This window comes from Phoenix dactylifera, chromosome 4, assembly GCF_051530095.1.
Source record: "Phoenix dactylifera cultivar Ajwa chromosome 4, Ajwa_hap1_PhDact_Kaust_v1.1, whole genome shotgun sequence".
NCBI classification, from domain to species: domain Eukaryota; kingdom Viridiplantae; phylum Streptophyta; class Magnoliopsida; order Arecales; family Arecaceae; genus Phoenix; species Phoenix dactylifera.
Window position 1 is genome coordinate 51,261,071 of NC_143193.1, and position 23,899 is coordinate 51,284,969.

Sequence of the window (23,899 nt, forward strand, 5' to 3'; positions counted from 1 at the left end):
AGGCCAATTCCCCCTCTCATTCAATTTTAGTATTAGAAGCCCCCATCCTCCTCCATAAGTACCCTCTCTAATGTCCCAAATTCAAGTAAGAATATTTTAGAGACCATATATAAATTAAAAATTTCTAGAAGAACTTCTACCATTTTGATACCCTAAAGCTTGGCCATCCCTTCCATCCTCTTTTTTTCCCCTTCCAACTCTATGAACCCTAAACTCCAACCCTTCGCTAGCAACTCTCAAAGAAAGAAGAAGAAATGTTAAGGAGTCTTAGGCATCTACATTCCCTATATCTCCCCACTATCTTCTTTTCTTTTTTTCTTCTTTTTGTTTTCTAGCATATAGAAATCATAAGGAGCTAAGAAGCCCTCTTTCCTCTAAGGGCTCGTTTGGTTCACGGAAAAAGAAGAGGGAAAAGTGTGGTCAACGGAAAAATAATGAAATGCCTCTTGTTTGGTTGGAGTTTTCAAAGGAGAGAAACGGGAAAGTTATATTCCCATGGGAATATGATTCCCACATTTCATTGGAAAGTCTTTCTCATGAGAAACATGGGAAAGCTACTTTCCCATGAGGTGGGAATCATTCCATTTTTACTTTTTCTTTAATTGGCCCTTCAGAATTAAAGAAGCATTGGAGAGGCATTAAAGATCTAATTTTTATTAAGGGCATAATAGGAATTATACATAACTTTCCTAGGAAAGTGGATGACCAACCAAACATAAGCACTTTGGAAATTTGTCACTTTCTCATGGTCAACCAAACATGCCAAAAGTACATTTCTAGGCATCCTCTTCCTAGAAATTTGTTTCCCAGGAATCATATTCCTAGGAGGAAAAATGCTTCCCGCGAACCGAACGAGCCCTAAGGCTTTCTCATAAAAAGGAGGTGGGTACACCTATCAATCCTTCTCCGCCATTAACCTAGTCCTTACCCCTGCCTTATCCATAGCTAAAACTAGACCGTGAAATCTAAGGATAGGAGATCCCTTAGGGAGTGCCGCCTCGGCTTGTTTTTGTAAAAGGAGGAGCATTATGGATAATGATTTGTTAGCACAGAAAATTCTTCATTTTGCTAAACATGCTTCTAAGAGGAATACTTTGTTAAAGAGGACAAGGAGAGAACCTATGATCAAGTGAAGTTATGATATATTTGCATAATACTTCTACTCTATGGATTTTATGTTGCATTCAGTATCCGGATTGAAAGGCATATTTATAATTTCTTTTTCTGGGTGTTAAGTTAATAGATCTACTGTAATCTGATTCTTCGCATCCATTGAACTATCAGGGCTGTCTGTTGTCCCGTATTTTCCTTTATATTATATTTCGATATGATGTGCATGTCTCTTCATGATACTGCTGCTATAGGTTAGCTGGTTCCCTATCAATCTAGATTGTCTTTTTCTCTTCTCATTTCTCCTTGCTAAAGCTACTACTAGCAATGGAATAGTTCTCAAGAATACTTTGAAGTCTTATTGCGTGTGCTCTGAGAATCCAATGAATGTGACAAAATCACATATCTTGTTCAGTTTTAATCAACTACTCAACAGAGAATTTTGAATATCTTACAAGCGATCGAGCTCGAGACCTTGTGATTTTGAGCTCCTTCTTGACGGAATTAATGCCTTGTGGGATAGTTGGAAGTGGAAACACTTATTACAAACTGGTAGATTAATATTTCTCTAATCAGTCTTGGCCTCCACATTTAGTGTATCTAGTGGCAAATTGATCCATTCCTTAAGGTGTTCTTAACAAGTTGGGGGCTTTGGAAGTTTTTCTTAGAACATGATTCTAACCAAAAGAAGTTTTGAAATGTTGCCTGTCAACCGAAAAATATGGCAGGCTTGGATGCTCATAATCTTAGAGGCAAGCATCTAGCATGTATGGCCAAGGGTATGGGTCATTTGATCTTAAAGTCTAGTTTTGTATGGGAAAACTTTAGCAATCTATGTGCGTAATTTTTATAGTCAAATTACAACTCACTCTAAATTATGCCAATCAATAAGAGGATGCCAAGCATATTCTCATAGGTGGCTGAAGATATTTAGATGCCAGCCCTATCAGGGTATAAAATTTCTTCTATATCTCATGATAACTAGTTATTGTGGAATGCAAGGCACCGGCATATTTTTCCATAAGAAAGGTATTGCTAGCATAACAAATGCCTCTCCATACTTCACCAATTTCGGTCCACTATCCAAGATCTATCGAGCGAATAACCGATGTGGGACTAAATATACGTCCTCACGAATCCACACAAAGTCTTAATAGTTCAACAAGAGAACATGCTGCAAGAGCAAGGTTTATTACTAGAGATGAGTTTGGTAATGTATTATTTGGCGGTAGCCATACTTTCAATCCACCACAGTTGCTGAAGTTGAATTATATGCAGCTTGGGAGAGCCTCTCAATTGCTATTTACAATTTAAAATTCTTTAGAATTTGGCTGTCATGTCTCCTTGTGTTTCTGTTCTTCGAGCTAGGCTACATCAATATATTCTCGATTGAGGGAGTATTATTTTTATTATTACTTTTGTTTTTAGCGGAACGGAGAAGGCAAATCCTTCTTTCATGTGAAAGATACAAACTCGCTTCGATTCTTTAATGGTAATCCAATGGATCAACAATATTGTGTCATCAACACCAGTGATAACAGTCTCTACTTCAGGACATTCATTTTATCAGGCAATCTCTTGTTTCATTTCATGCTGGTCTTATATTTGGAGAGGATAATTCTCCTGCTCGCTTGCTAGCTTGCTGGTTACTCTCAAAATTTTCACATTTCTGATGCCCTGTCCCTACTGGTTGACGTTTATGCTACCGGACGTACTTTTTTCCGTCCATAATTCTTGGGTTATGCGTACAATACGTGAAAGATGGTAAGTAATCAGATCTGTTGGCCGTAGAGTATCAACCATTTTTTTTTTTTTGCTCGTATAGTTATTTAAGAATATTTATTTGTGCAAAAAATAATCTACCGAAGTGATTTTGAAGGACCTTGCCGTTGGTGGCGATCTTGTGAAACAATGCCCGTGGCCTGCATTCACTGAATGGATGATGATGTCCATGTATGATGGCTCGGGGATGGATTGTTCGAAGTTCAAGATTGTTTGCTGGAATCGGAGATTTTGCATTTACCACAGCAGCGTGGAGGTGGTTTACACAACAACTGATACCTTCTTTTATGGGGTCATGTGCACGACAAGATTCATATAAGAACTCATATATAAAAGTATTGCGTTCAACAGGGGGTATATGTCAAAGTAGTTACGTATTTGAACTAAAGTCGGCAAAAAGATTCACCGATTCGGATCCAGCCATCCACAAGCATCTCTTACACGTAAAACCTTAGGGCTCGTTTGGTTCGTGGGAAGTATTTTCTCTTCTACGAATATGATTTCTAAAAATCAGATTCCTAGGAAGAGGATATCTAGGAAAGTACTTTTGGTATGTTTGGTTGACCATGAGAAGGTGACAAATTTCCAAAGTGCTTATGTTTGGTTGACTATCCATTTTTCTGTGAAAGTTATGTATAATTTCTATTATGCCCTTAATAAAAATTAGGTCTTTAATGCCTCTTTAATGCTTCTTTAATGCTGAAGGGTTTTTTTGGGAAAAAATAAAAAAAGAAGTGATTCCCACCTTATAAGAAAGTAACTTTCCTATGTTTCTCATGGAAAAGACTTTTTCATGAAATATGGAAATAATATTCCTATGAAAATACAATTTTTTCATTTTTTTTTTGAAAAATTTAACCAAACAGAAAGCATCTCATTACTTTTCCGTTGACCATACTTTTCCTTTCCTTTCCCTGCGAACCAAACGTTATAGAAAATATTATTTTTGTTTGGGAAGGGAACGTATTAATTTTCGACGCAGCTTCCCCGGAGTCGCAGCCAAGCATTTTAAGCTTTCGCCATTAATTATAAATTTCAACGGAAAAATAGTTTGAGGCACACTCGCCAGAGACATGTCAAAAGTCAACCCACTAATTATGTGCACGTGGAATCCACTATCTCTCACGTGTTTCCAAGACTGTGCACATGATCGGTGCGATAAAATAACAAGAAAAAGGAGGTGGCGGTACTTCTCCACTTGACTTGCGCTCCACTTCCCTGGCCCCGGATTCCGAGTCACTCTTTCGCTTTGGAAAGGCAAGAAGGGGAGACTTCGCTCCGAAGCGAGACGGGGAACGCCACGGGCCGCGGCGCACGGCGGAGATCGGCGATGGCCACAGCATCCGCGGGCGCACCTGTTCCATCCTCCTCCTCTTCCTTAGGCGGCGGTGCTGCCGGCGCCGCGGCTTTCAATCCCTCTGATCTCTCCTCCGATCCGCCGCCGCCGCTCATCCTCTCGCGCGACCAGCTGAAGCACTGCTCCGAAGCCCTCGCCTTCTTCAAGAAGAAGCTCAAAAACCCCGCCAAGATCAGCCAGGAATTCGATCGGCTGCAGGTATTTTTTCTTCAATTGATACTTCTTTTCCCCTTTGCCCGTTAGGGTTTCTAGGTACCAGATCCCTCATTTTTTTTGGACTACTTCTTTATCGGAACGACTTATATGAATTCATGTTCTCCTTTATCCGGGCTTGGGACCGGCTATGTACAAAACATATGCTTAGTCGAGTTGTGTTGAGTTTTTAGCGGAACAACTTGTTTTTCTTTTTTGGTTCTTGAAAAATCCGTGGTTGTTTTACCAAAAAAAAAAAAAAAAAACCCGTGGTTGTTTTACCAAAAAAAAAGCCCATGGTTGCTGAAATTCTATTAACCAACATGTCATCGAATAACCACACTTCAAACACTATTTTACTGTTTCCTTTTGAATCTTTGATAACAATTTTAGGCTATATGCGTCCAGTGATCAAATTGATACCCAAAAGCCATTCTTCAAAAGCCTTTTTTTTTCCTTCCATAAAATGGTTGGGCGCATCACAATATTCATGTCAATCTGGATATCAACCTATGGATTCTTATGGTGTACAAATACGGAGGTCCAGGAGAATACCAAGCACCTCATGCAAGCATAATCAGGGAGTAAACTTTAATTATTTCATTTTAGTCAAATTATCTTGATTTATTGCTTTATTTTAAAGAATATATTTGTGCAGCCTAATGTCTTGGGACTCTTGCATAAAATGTTATCTTCTCGGGGGCTGGGACTGGAAGATTGCCTGAAGTCTCCTTGACATTTTGGTGTGGATACCCTGAACAAATTGCTGCATTGTTATTTTGCATCTTCATCAAATTTGTAATGCAAACTGCATTTTGCCCTTTCCCTTTTAAGTGAAATGGACAGGCACTATTGATTCCTTCAATTTTCTCTACAAGCCCGTGTCTGATGATATGTTCCTTGAAGTTTACAAGTCTTTACAAGTGTTTTTATCTGGATGTATCTTGTTCTTGAAGTAGGCACTTTGTAATTCCTTTTCTTCCTTTTTCTTTCCCTCTCAAAAATACCTGATAATGTTGGATGAACATGCTTATGTTCCCAGGAGATGAGGTTGACAAAGGATGAGATGGTAAGAAGGTGCAGGGTAGCTTTTCAAGATGCCAATTTGAGCAAAAATCGCTATATAGATGTCCTGCCATGTAATTTCAATTATACTTCCATTTTTCTTGATTAATAGGTTGAATTCATTTTAGAAAATCAAACATTATTACATTTTTCTGCAGTGAGCATCTTCAGAGTTATTTAATATACAAATGGCTTGATTTTGTTTTCTCCTCTCTGTTCAGTTGATGACACCAGAGTTGTTCTTAATTCAAGTAGTGGTAGTAAATCTTCGGGGAATGACTATATCAATGCAAGCTTTGTTACGGTACAAGTTGCTATCTTTTTCTATGCATTTGCACAGTATAACAATTTGCTTGCTCTGTGTTTAACTTTTAAAGAGCTATTTATTTATTTATTGACCAATAGTGCCTAATATGCAAAATTAACATTTTTCTCACCCTATTGTATCCCTGTGTAGATTGCTTCTAGTGGAAGAGTTTCACGTTTCATTGCCACCCAGGGTCCACTTCCAGATACCTTTGAAGATTTCTGGGAGATGATAATTCAGTATCGCTGCCCTGTAATCGTGATGCTTACTCTTGTTGATAATCCCAAGGTACATGAAGTTGTGTTTTTTCACTCTGTTATGAAAGATGCAATGAACCACCTGAATGTTGTTTGATTACAAGTCTTTATTCTTATTGATACTTATAAGAAGAAGCCATTCAAAACCTATGGTAATAACCACTACTGGATTGCTACTTGGTTTGTGCTTTTGCATGTCCTTCTATCTACAAGAATTTTCATACCGTTTCAGTATGAAGTCAAAAGGCACCTGCATATTGGTCATTGATAGAAGTATAAGTAGCATGACAACTCAGTAAAAGCTAACATTGGACTGTTCTTTGAGCTATTTACTTATATGTCACGAGATATGGCATTGCTACTGGTGTGCCTGGGTAAGGAGTAACGATAATATAGGCTGATTTTTTTGATTGCCACATTTTCCTTTTAAATCTGAACACTGAGGCATCACATGTATCTTATTTAAAGATTTTCTACGGTCATTTCCTATATCTAACTTTGAATATTTTTGAACAAATTTTCAGCCTTTAGGTCTGAAGGGTATTTATAGAATGCCTAGTTTTATGAATGAAGAATATGAAACCTATAATTGATAGAAATCCTAATCATCTAATTATGATGTATGAACATAAGTTTGTAAAGCAAAGACTTTAATGATTGTATCATTCAGCATGTTGGTAGACCTCCATGAAGGTGCACGAAGACCAAGTCATCAAAAAACATGAAGTGTTGATGAATCTGATGTGCAGCCTTCATGTAAATCCTTTTAGGGCTATTCTTCTACATGTTGGACGGACTCTTTGGTAATGGTTATAACCTAGTATTTTGTAACAGAGTGGAATTAAAGAAGGGATAGGCCTTGATAGAGATCTCAAAATGAAGAATTACCAGTAAAAAAAAAAGAATAACAAAAGAACGAAAAAGTAAATCTTTGGTGCACATCCTCAATCTCTTTTATGAGCTGTAGGAACCTTCTAACTTGTGTGCCACATTTACTCTAGAAACTTGTTTATCTGCCTTCCTACGAACTATTACAAGCTTCAATGCTGGTATCAAAAGCCATTGCCACCAAATTTGTGAAAAACTTAAAATCTGAATGATTCTATGCTCTTTTGCCACTTCACACTTGCATTTTTAATAGTGTTGGTATAAAGTGATATTAAATAAACATCTCATATGATGCATTTAGACAACGATATTTTATTAGAGACTCTTGAATGCTTGTCTCTAGGATTGCTACTTTCCTGCTCTCGCATGTTATCCACCCTTGCTTATGCTTCTGATTTATGTTGTTACACTTCATTCATGTTTGGAGTTCTTGAAACCTTAATATCTAAGTAATGATACTCCAAGATGACAGTCTGTATATGCATGTACTTCCATCGGATATGAAGGATGTGGGGAGCCTTTTGATGTGATATTACGCAATAGAATAAGATATAAGTGCGGACAAAATCACTATTTTTCAATAAATTACCATGAGAGCATAGATATCATACATAATATGAGAGAACTATACTTGCTAGGAGACATGGAGATCGTGAAAACATACAACCCTCGAAGAATTACTATCCCAACCACTACAATCCACACATCCATCTAGAGCTTTGCATAGCTCCAAGCCTCCAATACCACAGACCAAAGGGATGCACTACAAGATTAGCTTGTCTCGCAAGTTTTCCCTCTTTTTCTCTCACACTGGAGCTTGGAGGAGAAATCCTAGCCTTAACACCTCTTCCCCCCCTCCCCTAGCGTTAGAATATGGAGGTTAGGATCATGGATGCCTCAACTAGGGGACCTCCCTTCCTTATTTATAGAGGAGGGGATGCCTCCTTTACTGAGTCCTAAGAGGACTCGGCCAAAATGAGGTAGCCTCCTATCTTGACGCCTCTTATTTAGAGTCCTGAACAGAGTCTAAGTCCAAGAGGGAGAGGGAAGGGGCACTGGCCTCAGAGACCACCCCCTTTAGATATGTGTGCCTTCCTAGCATCCCATGGGTGAGCCCTAGAAGGTAGGGGCATCAATCTAGTGGCCTCCCCCTCTTCTTCCTGGCGCACCCCACCCAAGGTGCGCCAAATTGGCCCCGCAGCAGCCACCTACCCTGGTTGGCTGCTCCTTGACTTGGACCCGATCCATGTTACTTAGGGTTGACTCAGGTCCAGTCTTACTTGATCTAACCTAGCTAACTCCCTGTATCTAGACTATTTCTCTAGCTCAATCTCTTCTCCAATTAAATCTAGATTTTTTTGATCTAATCCGTGAGAGAACAATCAACTAGAATCTCATCCTTGTTGACTTGGAGACAAATGACATATACTTGATGAGTTTCTTGGATGGATTAACTTAGGTTCCCGCTTATGAAAGACTTGGCATTTTAGGTCCGCTTAGTCACATATCACCTACATGGTCGAGCATAAGGATATAGAGCCCATATTGCATTATTAAACCTCTTGGTGAATAGGATGAAATCAGTTATTCTCCTTATTTATGCAGAAGATATATCCTACAATTTTGCCTTCATTGTTGTCGTATGACCATTGAGTATAGCACGGTCAGATTCTTAACCATACGGTTCATGGCTCATTAAAATTGTGGATCATGTTAGCATCCTTTTAGAAAATAATTAATTATTAAATAATAATTTTGTAAAATTATTGTTTTCAAAATCTTTCGAGTTATTACTTGATTAGGTTTGATGTGTCTGACCACGTCTGTATTCTAGTGTGGAACCTATGCTATTACGATGGTTTCCATGTTGGGTAGCTTGAACCTCACTCATCTGAATCCAGTAAATTACTTTGCCATCTATCAAGGACAAAGCCTAGGGTGTCATGGTTAACACAGGGGTTTGTCTGCAAATTTACTAGTCTCCAAATACAGTAAGGTGGCCTATTCTTTAGGCCAAGGGATTACTTACAAGCGCACTTGGTTCGCACCTTGACTCATGACAGTGTTTTGTGTGGTGGACTGCTAGTCTTGACCATTTAGTATGATGGCATACATGGGTGTCAGTGCACGGTTTGAACTCAGTAAAGGAAGAACTCTATGTCGTTACTATCCACATAGGCTGCCTTAGAGGCACGATGCTTAACCTCACCTATAGATGTGAACAAGTTTTAAGAACGTAGGAATATCTAGTCATCCCTTTGGAAAATACACTGTCCACTCGGATAAATCCCTATAATACTCGTGGGTTCTTTTTTGGCTTTATAGTTGAGTTGTGACATAGATATTATACTGTATATGACTGTATGGATAGGAGACGGATGATCTCTCAAATACCCTCACAACCAACATAATGTGCATATAATAATATTTTTGCCACATTATTGACATTAAAGCAGTTTATAATTTATCAGAGTTTTTCTCTACTAACTATGACTCTGAGTTCCTCTATTTCATGCTCTTGCAACTTTCATACTACTTTCGTTCTTTAGTTCGAATCAAGGATCGCCGAACCGGTACCGGTAGACGTACCGGCTGGCCACCGGACGGGTACCGGTAGGCGTACCTGTCGACCACCGGACCGGTTCGGTATCGGTTCGGCCTCCAAAAGTCTAAAAAAATTTGACTTGGCCGATACGGGCTGGGGCTGGCCGGTACGAGAGCCGGTATGGGCCGGTACCGTTTTCCATCACTGTACCGAACCGGTTCAGTACGGGCCGGTTTAGCATACCATGGTTGGAGTCGATTTCGTTTTCATATGAAGTTTCATGACTACCTTGTATAAATCTAATTGCCCTTCATAGTCACTTTTGATTGCCTTGGTGCTTTATATATGGTATCAACATTCTTTTTTCCCTTATTTTGTTAGTGCATCTTGCAGTTTCACTTTGCTTTCACTAATTGTTGTTATTAGGTTCCAGAAATCAAACAGTTATCTAATTTTCAAATAATGGCAGATGATGAAAAAATGTGCTGATTATTTTCAATCAGAGAATGGGCTGAGAGAATTTGGAAAAACAAGTGTTTTCACTAAGAGTACAAGAATCAGTAAGTCTTCATTAGTGCTGCGTTGCTTGGAGGTGAAGCACAAAGAGGTAATGAATTCAAGTGGAAACTTTCATGCTATGTTTCTTTTTAATACTTTTAACTGTAGTTGTAAATATTTGTATGAATAAAGTTGCATTTTTTTATTAAGTATCAGCATCATTCATCAGTTGCTGCTTTATTACTAGCCATGGAGAGAGAATTTTGTTCTGAATAAAATAGATGGTGGCTACAATAAATGTGTGGATATGACTCTCAATAGATGGTGGCTACAATAAATGTGTGGATATGACTATCTATGTCTAGAAATTTTTATATGTACTGCAAGTGTGTGGGTGGGTGCATGTGTATTCATGTTAAAACGTGTCCTTATCCTTTTTCTTTTTCCTTTTTTTTATGTGTGTGCGTGTGTGGGTGGGGTGGGGTGGGGGATCAGGGAAGAGGGGTTGGTGTTAGTCATAGGTGGTATTCTAAATTTCTAATAGTGCAGAAAAAGGCCTAAATTGTTTTTTTCCTTGTTGCATAGAAGGAAGATATGTTGTGCCGTTGCTTTTCACGACACCAAATGTCTTCTTTGTCAAGGCTTGCCTTTTGGACTGTTAGTTCTGGGCAATGAGCTCATTTAAGCTATTCAGAGGGTTCAGAGATCATCATTCTTTCTGGTTCATGAGCTTGAGGTGTTGGGAATCTTGTATTAGAGGGTAGATTCACAGGGGCATGTGTCTTAGCTGAAGTTAGAAGTGAATCTTATTTTAAATTTCATTTTGTTCATATTTAGTGTGCAAACTTACTTTATTTAATGAAATCTCCAGCTGCTTAATCATAATAATATACTCGGCATAAATCTCCTATATACTCTCTTTTTCTTTGTTTTGAGAAAGTTATACATACAAACAAACATATGCATTCACATCTCCAGCGCTGGTTTTAGTTTAGTTTCGACATTCCTGTTTTTATCTGAAGCCCTTTTCCTTTATATAAAGTTCATTTGCCTGTTCTTTTCTTGTAGTCAGAGGAGCTTGCCCTGCCTGTTCTCCATATTCAGTATCCTGAATGGCCTGATCATGGGGTGCCTGGTGATACCAGCTCTGTTCGGGAAATTCTGAAGAGGATGTATCATGTCCCGCCTGATCTTGGCCCTATAGTTGTGCACTGCAGGTTTGAACTTTAAATTGATACCCTCTACTTCATCCCGACATGCTTATTCTCAAAATATCCCCATCTGATATGGTCATGTTCTTTTTGCTCAGTGCAGGCATTGGAAGGACTGGTACATATTGTACCATTCACAATACCATCCAAAGGATCCTTATCGGTGATATGTCTTCATTAGATCTTCTTAAAACTGTTGCTGATTTCAGATCTCAGCGGATAGGGATGGTTCAGACAATGGTATATCTTTTTTCTTGTTTTTATATTTATTTTAGTTGATTTTTTTTAAAATATTATGTTAGGTTGGGGTTACATAATAGAATTAGGGGTAGTTCAATAGGAAATGATTATATTATGTAAAGAAAAGGAAAATATATCATTAACTGATCTTTGAAACATTTGACTTGTTAGTAGGAATTTGATGATTTTTCCTAAATATTTTGCAGTATGATATTGAAAAAATAAATTGTTCAAAGGTAAAAATGATTAAATGAGACTGTAGATACTAAAATCATTAGACATGGGTGTGAATATGAAAAATTTGAGAACTGGTTCTGAATAACATTTTTTTAACCCATGTTTTTCCGGACTGCTAAAATGGCAAATACATATGAGAAAATTGCCGAGTCTAAAACTAAAATATAGTACATTGTGAAAACACTTGTTCTTGATTTTCGAAATGGCTGAAAATTTTCTTTTGTTTAATGATTTTCAGGAGCAGTTTTTCTTTTGCTATGCTGCAATTGTTGATGAACTAGAAGAGCTTGTGTTGAAGTCCAATCAATAAGAAAGAGCTTTCAAAGGTGGGTTACATTCTTATAAATGTTTTCATATTGCACGGAGTATTATGCCACATTTTTGGCATGTATTTAAACATTCACAAGCACCTGCCTGCCTGCATGATTGCATGGCCATGGACAAATTGAGACTAGCAAAAAGAAAATGAGAACGGGTTCTTGTAAACTACCAGACATCTGCTTCATATGAGGGTAGCTTACAATGTTGTAGTCTTTTTCACAGAAAAAAAGTTGTTGTATGTTAATGATGCTATTTTTCGTAACTAACTTTGCGATCGATGCAGAGATTATGAAGTTTGGCAATCTGTTATCTTATCAAAATGTTAGAAGGCAGTTACTGCACCAATGTTCCTGTATCAGAATTTGAATATGCACTCTTCGTGGCCTCTACAGTGCTGCTGTTCTGATGCAGCGAGGCAATGAAAATGAACTATAGTGAAGATGCAAGCCCCAAACAATTTCCAAAAGTCAAGTGGTGCATGAAGCTTAACCCTCATGACTATGGGTCAATTACATTTGGTTATCACATTCTCATTTCTAGAGCCAGTTGATTCTCCATAAGCGGCATCTCCTTTGGAAGAAATCAAGCAACTGCAAAGACAGTTATAACTTTTGAGGACATTACATATTGTTTTATTGACACGTATCAAAAGATTCCCAAACATGAGATTCTTACATTTTTATGAGAATAGAACAGTGTCATTATTTAGCTTGAGTACATGGTGTTTCCGAGAGTTCTTTTGCTTGATTAATATTAATTTTTATATATCAAGAGATATTAAAGGTTCTACTTGCTACCAACAAAATAGAAAGAGCTTGACCTCTGGCAATGTGGCAGTTTTCTGTGGCTTTTTGATGGAATCCCCTTTTGTGCTTTCTTCGGATTTTTTTTAAATGCCTTTGATGCGGGACAGATGATTTAGAGGGGAAAATAAGAAGGGGAAAGGAGGAGAGAGGAGTTCTGGAGTCCACCAGATGACAAAGCAACGTTTTTTTTTTTAATCAAAATATTCTGACCAAACAGTAGATATGGGGGTGCCATATTAGTCCCCTATGCAACTACCCATGATCCCCACAAATGATCATGTAACTACTCATGATCCAACAACATCATGGGTCATTACACTAGCTAAATACAATCAAACAAGCCAGCAACTAATAAAAGACGAAAATACATAAGAAATAAATGAAAATACATAAGAAAATAAAACTAGGGTGGCCTAAGTGCTATGCACGCCGGCGACGCCTGTATACATGCTGGAAACGGTGGTTTATGTCCCCACCAACTCCCCTCAGCGGAGAAGAGTTCGCCTCTGGCGAAACGGATGTCTGGTAATGCTCCAACAGGTCTGAAGCAAGTCGCTGAAGCTCATCTCTGCTAATCCAAGTATCATCTGACGGAGGTCGACCATGCCATCTGACCAGGTATCGCTGATAACCACCGTTCTGCGTACTAACAATCTGATCATCCAAAATCTGTTCCACTGTGTCTGTGATCTGCGGAGAAAAAGGTACAGGAGGCAAGGCAGGGGCAGGGGATATGTTCTCAAAATTGGATGTGCAGTCAGTGTCAGGCTCATTGAGTGGGTCTGTAGGAATAGTTGTCGGACCTCGGTAGGCAACTAAGTCTTCTACGTTAAAAACTGGATTAATCCCAAAATCACTTGGAATATCCACCACATATGCATTAGATCCAACCCGTTTCAGAATTTTGTATGGACCCATACTTCGGGCGTGCAATTTCCTAACGGCTCCTGGTGGAAACCGTTCAGGTTTGATTCTGATCATTACATCATCACCCACTCTAAATTCTTGATAACGTTGATGTAAGTCAACGGCCGTTTTATATCTCGCATTGTTGATTTCAATTTTCTTCTTAATCTCTTTATGTAAATTTTGCATGTGTTGCGCAAAGGATTCAGCGGTCTCAGAGATTCTATTGTTAGGGGCTACTGGGATAAGATCAACAGGTTTTCGCGGTACATAGCCTAAGACAATTTCAAAAGGGCTCAAGCCAGTGGTCCTGTTTACAGAGCTATTGTAGGCGAATTCAGCTATGGATAGAAGAAGATCCCAATTACCTGGGTGGTCACCTACTAAACATCGTAGAAGGATTCCTAGACTGCGGTTGACCACCTCAGTTTGCCCGTCTGTCTGAGGGTGATAGGCTGTGGAATATTTAAGCTTAGTATCCATAAAGTTCCAGAGGTTCTTCCAAAAATAACTAACAAATTTGACATCTTTATCAGTCACTATCGAGGTTGGAAGCCCGTGGAGCCTAACGACCTCATCAAAGATAATCCTCGCAACTTTGGAGGCATCAGAAGTCTTGGAAGTGGGTAGAAAATGTGCCATCTTAGAGAACCGATCCACTACCACGAGAATGGAATCATGCTTACTTCTAGTCTTTGGCAATCCTAGCACAAAATCCATACTAATGTCCTGCCAAGGACGATCTGGGACAGGAAGGGGAGTATATAATCCAGTGTTTTGTTTGCGCTGTTTGGATAGTTGACAAGTACGACACTGACTAACAATTTTTGCAACATCCCGTTTTAAACTAGGCCAATAAAATCTTTGTTCGACCATATCAATGGTCTTATTTCTACCAAAATGGCCAGCTATTCCTCCCGCATGAAGTTCCCAAACAAGGAAATCTCTAAGGGATGTTTGAGGGATACATAGCTTGTTTCCTCGGAACAGAAAGGCATCAACCACAAGGTAATCACTATTGTCCCTGGTGCAACCTTCTAAGACGCTCGCATAGATCTCAGCGAAGTCTGGACAAGTTGCATAATCGTCAATCATACGTTCAAATCCAGTAACATTTATGCTTACTGAAAAAAGTAATGCTACACGCCGGCTTAAGGCGTCAGCTGCTTTGTTGTCAATACCTGCCTTGTGACACAACACGAAGGTATATTCTTGAAGAAATTCAGCCCACTTTCCGTGTCGTGAACTCAATCGCTTTTGGGAATTTAAGTACCTCAAAGCTTCATGGTCGGAATATAATACGAATTCCTGAGGTAGCAAATAGTGACGCAGCGCTTGTACAACTGCATAAAATTCTTTGTCATAGGTGGAATATTTTCGTTTGGCATCATTCAGCTTTTCACTAAAGTATGCGATAGGATGTTTTTCTTGGCTTAAGACACCACCTATACCTATACCAGATGCGTCACAAGAGACTTCGAAAACTTTAGTAAAATCTGGGAGGCGCATTACCGGGGCTTCAGTCATTCTAGTCTTGATCTCTTGGAATGCCCTTGAGGCCGCAACGGTCCAATGAAATTCACCTTTCCGGATACAATCCGTAATCGGTGCAGTGATCGTACTAAAATTCTTGATGAACCTTCTATAAAAGGTGGCTAGGCCGTGGAAGCTTCGCACCTCAAATAATGTAGTGGGTTCGGGCCATTCAAGAATAGCTTGGACCTTCTGGGGGTCTGCTGAAACACCCTCAGAAGAAACAACGAATCCTAAGAAGATTACACGATCAGTCATAAATGAACACTTCTTAAGATTCGCATATAGGCTTTCTTTTCTTAGTGAATTGCAAACCAAACGTAGGTGCTCAAGGTGTTGTTCCTTGTTTTTGCTATAAATTAAGATATCGTCAAAGTAGACTACAAGGAATTTACCCATGAAAGGTCTTAGCACTTGGGTCATAATTCGCATAAATGTACTAGGTGCATTTGTTAATCCAAAGGGCATGACTAGCCACTCGTATAACCCATCCTTGGTTTTGAAAGCTGTTTTCCATTCATCACCTGGGCGGATACGGATTTGGTGGTAACCACTCTTAAGGTCAATTTTGGAAAAGATAGTGGCACCTGCCATCATATCAAGCATGTCATCCAATCGAGGTATTGGAAACCGATATTTAACCGTTATCTTATTAATTGCCCTGCTATCCACACACATTCTCCAAGTGCCGTCTTTTTTGGGCGTTAGAAGCGCCGGCACCGCACACGGGCTAAGACTTTCTCGGATGAACCCTTTTTGGAGTAGTTCATCAACTTGCCGTTTCAATTCAGCGTGTTCAATCGGATTTAGTCTATAATGAGGCAAGTTCGGGAGAGTCGCCCCTGGAACCAAGTCTATGGCGTGCTGAATGTCACGCATAGGGGGAAGCTCATCAGGAAGGTCCTCAGGAAAGAGATCCCTAAATTCTTCCAGAACATGATGAACTTCCTTCGAAAAATCTACTTGAAAATCAGGAACAACTTCTTTGGACACTAACACAATGACTATGGATCCTTGGGCTGCTGCTTTCTCAAATTCCTTAGGACTAATGATTTGAAGGTGCTTTTCAACCTTCACATCCTTCTTTCCAGCAATAGAAGGTCTAGGCGGTAGAGGGTTTAGTCGAATTTTCTTTCCTTGGTGAACAAAAGAAAAGGAATTGGATTTGCCATAAATGGTCACATCCAAATCATAAAGCCACGGTCTACCAAGGATGATGTGTCCAACGTCCATGGGAATAACATCACACCAGACCTTATCATTATATTCAGAAAAGTTGATTTGGACTAGACAACGCTCAGTGACTGGTATAGCGGTTTTATCCACCCAAGACACATTATAAGGGTTAGGGTGAGGCACTGTCTTTAACTGTAGCTTCTTGACAGTTCTTGTGGATACAACATTGACACTATTCCCACTGTCGATGATAACCTTACAGCTATGTTCCCCACATTTGATATAGGTGTGAAATATGGATCGACGTCTCCAGTCATCATCTTCTTGCTTAGGTTGTGTAAGGACACACCTAACTACGCCTAAAGGGGTGGAACCCTCAAGTGAGCCGGGTTCCTCACCTTCATCTGACTCTTCAGGGTCTACCTCTGGTTCATGGACCAACTCATTCTCTTCATCATTTTTATCTTCTTCGATGACCAGTGTTTTCTTAGTAGGACATTGACTAGCTTTATGCCCAAAACCAAAACATCTGTAACACTGATCTCGAGAAATTTTGGGTGGTTCACTTAAAATTCCCTTATTCTTTGATCATTAATTTTTGGGGACTCGGTCGCTTGATTTCTAATATTAGGCTTACTCCAAGTATTAGTTTGATTACCGTGGGTGAACTTATAATTGGTCTCCTTAAGATCGAATCGCCTAAAGGTTGTCTTATTAGTATAACGCTCAATGTCTTGGACAAGTTGATAGGCATGTTCTAATGAATTGACCTCGCGTAGAATAAGCTCTCTTTGTAGATCTTCTCGCAATCCGGACCTAAACCTAGAAAGGGTCAACTCCACACTCTCGCGTGCATCACATCGCATGAAGAACTCATCAAAACGAGCGATGTACTCAGACACAGGTTTGTTTCCTTGAATCAGTCGTTGCCACTGATCTAACAGACGACTCTTATAGGATGTTGGGAGATATTTTTCTTTTAACTTCTCCTTCATTTCATCCCAATGTACCACTGGGGGTTGTCTAGCTCTAGCAAGCATATTTTTTATTGTGTTCCAATGCAATTTTGCAGGACCAATGAGCTTCATTTTTGCAAAACGAACTCTGCGATCTTCAGACAGGCTATACCATTCAAAGTAATGGTCCATATCAGCGAGCCAATCAATGAAGACTTTTGGGTCAAGACGACCATCATAACTTGGTGCATCGATCTTAATACTGCGCATTACATGCTCATCTGGTGTCTCACGTGCTCTTAGATAGTCCCTTTGGTGTTGTGGCCCAAGGCCTCTGGGGCGGGGGTGTTCAATCTCACCAAGTTCAGACTCTCCATCGTTGTGAGTAACTTGGAGGTTGGTGATTGAATTTTCAGCCATAGTCAAGCGGGTGTTTAGCCTAGTTTCAAGGTCAGTGATTCTTGCCCCTAATCTGGTTTCTAATGCTGCTATGGCATCTAACACCTGTTGGTTTGGGTTGGTCAACATCTCATGTGAGTAAGATGTACCGCTGCGAGTTGTCATACTCTAGAATTCAAAATCCTAAATATATAATTAACATTCAGAATAAAATCAACAATCTGGAATAAAAGACGACTTTTGACATGGTCTCGGTTACCTTCGAATTAGCACAGGTGATAACAAAATATCAGAACCTTAGGTACTGCTCTCCTTGGTTTGGATCATGCAAAATCTTTGCATGTTAATCTAATGAAAGTGGGGTCTTTCAAATTGATTTAGGTTTCACCAGATTCAAGTAAAATTTCCTAGTTGCCTTTCGAGGATTTGAAAATAATTTGTAAAGCTCAATGTGTGTTTTCAAGGGGCATAGGCTTTTATGAAATTATGGTCCTATCTCAAACCGACAACATAAAGTGAAAACAATAATAATCTAAAGATAAACTAGTTTATAGGGAAAGGCTAAAAAAAATTATTTAAAGGAAAGGTACGATCTCTTCTTACAGATCTGAATCAGTGGATGAGTTTGGATGTCAAAGTGTAGGATGCAGAACCGGAGCCCGACGATTTGTAGAAGATGCTGCTGGAAGACAGTCAACTGCGGGTATCGTTGTGGAAGCCCAACGCACTGCAGGATCTGGATCCAAGTACAGGGGCCTGAAAGCTGGGCCCGCAAGACACTGGGACAGAGGATCAGCTGGGCTCGCATGACAACAGGCCAAAAACTGGGCCATCCCACTCGCCCGAAAGCAAGAACTAGATGGGACCCGAAGCTTCTGGATGGCTTCGGATCCCTCTGTGTGATCGGGAGAGGAGCTGAGGGAGAAACCGGGTGGAAGAAGAGAGGGGCGATGTCGGAGGATGGCGATCTTCATTTTGGGGAGCGAAGGAAGCGGCGAGGGCGGACGATGGAGTCGGCAACGGAGGTGGAAGTGGTGGCGCGGGGAAAGTGATGGGAGGGAGGTCTCGGTGAGATGGGAGGTAGAAGAAAAGAAGATTAGGGTTTGAGGGATGAGGTATGGAAGGAAGAAGGGTCTCGGTGAGCTGGGAGGGAGAAGAAATGGGAGAACTCGAGGGTTGGGGAAGGGTGGAGGCAACGGAGAAGATGGAGGGAGTGGCGGCGGTGTGACCGGGCAGCGGTGTATGCGGGCGCAGAGGAAAGCGGCGGCGGATGAGGACGGTCCGACGACAAAGAGGAGAGGCGGCTCGGTGGCAGCAAAAGAGCGGCGACAGTGGCGGTGGAGGCGTGGCAGCGAGGCGTCGACGGCGGCAGTGGTGGCGGAACCCTAGATCTAGGGTTCTTCTCCGTCGAACGACAGGTACGATCTTTCTTGCTTTTTTTTTCCTCTTTTTTTTTTTTTTTTTTTTTTTTTTTGGAAACGGATCCGGGTTACGGACCGAAGGTTAACGGGTTTGGAGTCTACCCGTTTACCAACTTGAAACTCTCCAACAGTTTCAAGTGAGCGTGCCGAGATTCACGCCCACGGTTGCTGGCAGTTCCCGGCGGCCGATCGTGCCGAAGTTCACGCTTGCAGTGCGGGTGGATCTCAGTGGTCTGTGGTGATGGCCGGCGACCGGTCAACTGCTCCGACAATGGGTTTCTTCGCACTAGTAATGTCTTCCCGTCTCTCTTCGTGTGCGCGGTGGTCGGCAGGCACTTCGGCGGGTCCGAGGGATAGATCTGAAAGAAGGGCAGCGATGCTCCTCTTCTTTTTGACAGAGGGAGTCACCCGTGGTCCGTCAGCTCGCTCCGGCGTCCGGGGTCGGGTTACCGCATAGATTTCGTGTGGCCACCAGAATCCTGGGATCCGGCGGTGCTCTGCCATACACTTGGTGGTGCTTCTGTGGAAGGAGAGCCGGCTGAGAATGGATATGGAAGACCAGCTGCAAAGGTTTCTGTTCTTTTTTTTTTTTTTGCAGACTGTCCCACTGCAGCCCAGAAAATGGCAGTGAAAGAAAGGGAAGGGAAGTAGACTGACAGGATCGGGGCGTTGGCACAGAGGCAAAGCCCAACAGTGCTCTGATACCAAACTGATGCGGGACAGATGATTTAGAGGAGAAAATAAGAAGGGGAAAAGAGGAGAGAGGAGTTCTGGAGTCCACCAGATGACAAAGCAACGTTTTTTTTTTAATCAAAATATTCTGACCAAACAGTAGATATGGGGGTGCCATATATAGTCCCCTATGCAACTACCCATGATCCCCACAAATGATCATGTAACTACCCATGATCCAACAACATCATGGGTTACTACACTAGCTAAATACAATCAAACAAGCCAGCAACTAATAAAAGACGAAAATACATAAGAAATAAATGAAAATACACAAGAAAATAAAACTAGGGTGGCCTAAGTGCTATGCACGCCGGCGACGCCTGTATACATGCTGGAAACGGTGGTTTGTGTCCCCACCAGCCTTTCTCAGCCTTTTGTCTAAAATCAAGTGCATGGATTTTTTTTTAATAAAAAAAATCATAACTTATTGAAGTTTCACTTATCCTTTGGTATAAACCGCATGTTTCTGTGGCTACTTCGGTTCTATTAAATTTTATTCCAGGACTTGGTATCTCATGCATGTCTCGGAGTCAAGTTACTCAAACCACTCTGTTTCTTGGAGAAATGCTCCTCCGAGTAATTCATCAGATATTATTATATTCTTTAGGATAATAGAAAACCAAAGTCTTTGAACTAAAGAACACCCAACATCTAACTGCTAGATCTCTATGGATACACCATACATCTTTTCACAGGTTCAGTGATTAATTGGGTCAACCGGTGATTGAATGGCGAACCCACTTATTTAATTCTTTCTACAGTTTAGCTTGATGAGTATGACTAAATTCCATGCGTGGGGGGACGTTGCCTTTTCAGGAGGCTCCTTTTTTTTATTCTTCTTCTTCTTCTTCTTCTTTCTTTTTTTTTTTTTTTTTTTTTTTTTTTTTTTTTTTTTGCGCTAGAGCAGGTGGATCATATCTGGCGGATATGGATACACCCAATAAAGTCAAAAAAAAGATACCTCCGAGTGCCAAAGGCATCTCCCCATTTCCAGTTTACAAGGTACCACCGAAGTGACAAGCTACATATGCAGCCACCCAATCCGTAGCACCATTGGCTTCACGATAAATATGCTTGGCCTGAAAGATCTATCCAACCATAACCATAGTCCAAATGTCTCGGAGCAGTGGATGGTCACAACCGTTACCCCTTGGATCCTCCCGGATCCAACTAATAACGGTGGCTGAATCAGCCTTCAGGATGATGGACCTAGCCTATAAGACGTACCGGGCATGGCGAAGGCCCACCCAAGCAGCTCTTAGCTCCGTGCTCGGAACCGAAGTGTCAAATAATTGACTACCCCCAGCAGCCACCACCCTGGCAGACGGGTCCCGAATAACAAAACTCGCACCTCCTCTCGTGCCACCGTCCAGGACTAACCTATCAAAGTTGACTTTGAGAAAACTCGAGGGTGGGGGCTCCCAGGTGAAATATACTGTACGGGATACTGCCGAAGCAGAGTGGGAGCCCCAGATGTCCCGTGCTGTCAAGATCCCTCCAACGGAGGTAGTATGGCACAGCTCTGCCGCTTGAATGTGAGCACTCTTCACCACAAGTCTCGGCGACATACATCGTTCGCCGAATGTACGAGCATTCCTGGCCAACCAGATTTGGTAGGCAGTACAGCTCACTCGGACCGCCTCCTGACGAAGCATTGGGGACATCAAGCCCTGACGCATGGCCTATAAGAACTGGTTCCTATGGCTCCACACCGCTTGCGGGACCCCTGTCAGACACCAGGTGGCCCTAGCCCATGTACACTGAAACAAGGCATGGTCCACAGTCTCGTCCACACCGCAAACCCCACACTCCAATGGGATCCTCAATCCTCGTTCTCCTAGTACAGCTTTCGTGGGAAGGCGGTCCCAGACTACCTTTCAGAGGAACAACGCGACCCTCGGGTGGAGTCCCAAGTGCCAGATCCAGTCACAGTCCGGCCCAGGTTCATACTCCCGCCTAAGAATGCAGGAAAGATCGCCCACTCTGACCCTGATCCTGGTAGAGGAATTCCACACCGCACATCTGGTCCACCACTTCCTGGTAAAGAGAGGGATCAGACCCGCTCCGTCAGATGCTCTCCGAAGATCTGGGCCAGTCGAATCTCATCCCAACCGCCCCTCCCGGGGGTCATAAGATCACAGACATGCAGACCCTCCCCAGCCTCGATACTAACCGTAGTCGGCCAAAGATGCAAAGGGAGGGCATCGATCCATGGGTCCCCAACCACATCGATGCTACGCTCGTCACCTATCAGCCATTGGGTGTGACCCGGCATCGTAGGTAAGTACCTCGCAATTTCATGCCACAGAAAGGAACATCTATGCCCCCCTCAAGTCCAGCCCTCCGGGCCTGCCCCCCCATAACGGGCAGTCATGATTCGGCTCCAAAATTCCTGCGGCTCCAGGATGAAGCGGGTAGCATGTCGGGAAAAAAGCAGCTCCCGTCTCTCCAGAAAAGACACAACCCCTAAACCACCCTTCCTGAGAGGGAGGCAAATACTCTCCTATGCCACCAGGTGCACCCCTCGACCCCCTCCATGCGAGCCCCGTAGGAAGCCTCGAAGAAGACGTCCGATCTGCAGTAAAACTGCCCTCGGCACCACCGTGTTTGCCATGAGATAGATGGGCATGGAGCCCAGTATATATCGGATCAGCGTAACTCTACCGATCATTGATAGAGACGCTGCCCGCCCGCCCTCTAGCCTGCTCTGGAACCGTTGCATCAGCCCGGTGCACTCGGATACTCGCAACCTCCTACTTGAGATCGGACCACCCAGATAGGTCCAAGTCCCGTCCTGCTCAAGCATCTCCAGAATCCTCCGGATACCCCGTCGAACTTCGGGCGACGTGCTCGGGCTGAAGGAGATGGAGAATTTCTGGGCATTAACTCTCTGACTAGATGCAGTGCAGTAAGCAGCCAGAACTCTCCTGATAGCCTGAGCATCCGCTACGCGAGCCTTGGTCAGGAGGAGACAGTCATCGGCAAAGAGTAAATATGATATCGGCTGGGCCCCTAGAGCTGGGACGTAAGCCTCCAGCTCTCCAGTGGCACACACAGCCCGTAAGGCTCCTATTTTTGGATAAGGTTCTGAATATGAGAATAAATGGAGTTGTTGCCCTTAAAGTAGGAAGGCGAGGAAAGGAAGTTGGAAAGCAATACGTATAAGGGATTGTTTTGTACAAGGCAACATCAATCCAGTTTCTTCCCCTGCTATCCAAAGACAATTGGACAGCCTCTGCATAAAGACCTTTTTTATATTAAGCTCCTATCCGGATAGCACCCTTTTACAAACCTAAAATGCGAACGTATATTGCTTATTTTCTTCTTGTGGTCCTCCCTCTTCGGATCAAGACGAAGCCCCCCTTAGAGCCAGTTGCCCCTCCAGTCACTCGATGTAAACCTTGTGAAGGTCGCTTTCTTGACTTCCTCCGGACAGCGCCTCCATTTCATCATTTTATAATGCGAAACACAGCAAACAAGTGGCATTAGTAAACATGAGCCTGATTAGAACCAAAGGAACCTTCGCACGAAAGAACACGTCTCCCGTTCTTTAAGTTCACGGCGGTATCAACATAGGCTAGGCGACGGCTTCACCTGATGTTCTCCAGGTCAGGTACTAGTCCCAGAAGCAAAGGAGAAAGAAGTAACAATTTATTCTCGATTTCATCATTTTATAATGCGAAACACAGCAAACAAGTGGCATTAGTAAACATGAGCCTGATTAGAACCAAAGGAACCTTCGCACGAAAGAATACGTCTCCCGTTCTTTAAGTTCACGGCGGTATCAACATAGGCTAGGCGACGGCTTCACCTGATGTTCTCCAGGTCAGGTACTAGTCCCAGAAGCAAAGGAGAAAGAAGTAACAATTTACCTTCCTTCTGTTGTCATTTTCTTCGAGCTTAATTCCAGCGTCTTGCCTCCAACAAGATGACCCCAACCAACCAGATAAATTTAAA

At 41.9% G+C, this 23,899-nt stretch overlaps 1 protein-coding gene across 4 annotated transcripts; it reads left to right on the forward strand.

The window, feature by feature from the left end:
• Positions 1–4,084: 4,084 nt before the first annotated feature.
• PTP1 (protein tyrosine phosphatase 1) lies at positions 4,085–12,815 on the forward strand. Of its 4 annotated transcripts, XM_008783327.3 has the most exons (10): positions 5,044–5,184; positions 5,276–5,396; positions 5,484–5,580; positions 5,728–5,810; positions 5,964–6,101; positions 9,973–10,110; positions 11,070–11,218; positions 11,311–11,452; positions 11,928–12,015; positions 12,294–12,815. In XM_008783327.3, the coding sequence occupies exons 2-9, from the start codon at positions 5,379–5,381 to the stop codon at positions 11,997–11,999; spliced, it is 837 nt and encodes a 278-aa protein (XP_008781549.3). In that variant the 5' UTR covers positions 5,044–5,184; positions 5,276–5,378; the 3' UTR covers positions 12,000–12,015; positions 12,294–12,815. The 4 variants fall into 4 exon arrangements, 3 of the variants coding, with proteins under 3 accessions (XP_008781548.3, XP_008781549.3, XP_038989127.3); XM_008783326.5 differs by lacking the exons at positions 5,044–5,184; positions 5,276–5,396 and adding an exon at positions 4,085–4,447; XR_603154.5 differs by lacking the exons at positions 5,044–5,184; positions 5,276–5,396 and adding an exon at positions 4,086–4,447 and having other exon boundaries at positions 11,316–11,452.
• The last annotated feature ends 11,084 nt before the right edge of the window (positions 12,816–23,899 follow it).

Excerpts from the sequence above, each read along its gene's own strand:
- PTP1 (XM_008783326.5), top strand. The coding sequence starts at position 4,223 with ATGGCCACAGCATCCGCGGGCGCACCTGTTCCATCCTCCTCCTCTTCC. Across the intron at positions 5,811-5,963 it reads TCAATGCAAGCTTTGTTACG|ATTGCTTCTAGTGGAAGAGT; the intron begins GTACAAGTTGCT and ends ATCCCTGTGTAG. Across the intron at positions 11,453-11,927 it reads TAGGGATGGTTCAGACAATG|GAGCAGTTTTTCTTTTGCTA; the intron begins GTATATCTTTTT and ends AATGATTTTCAG.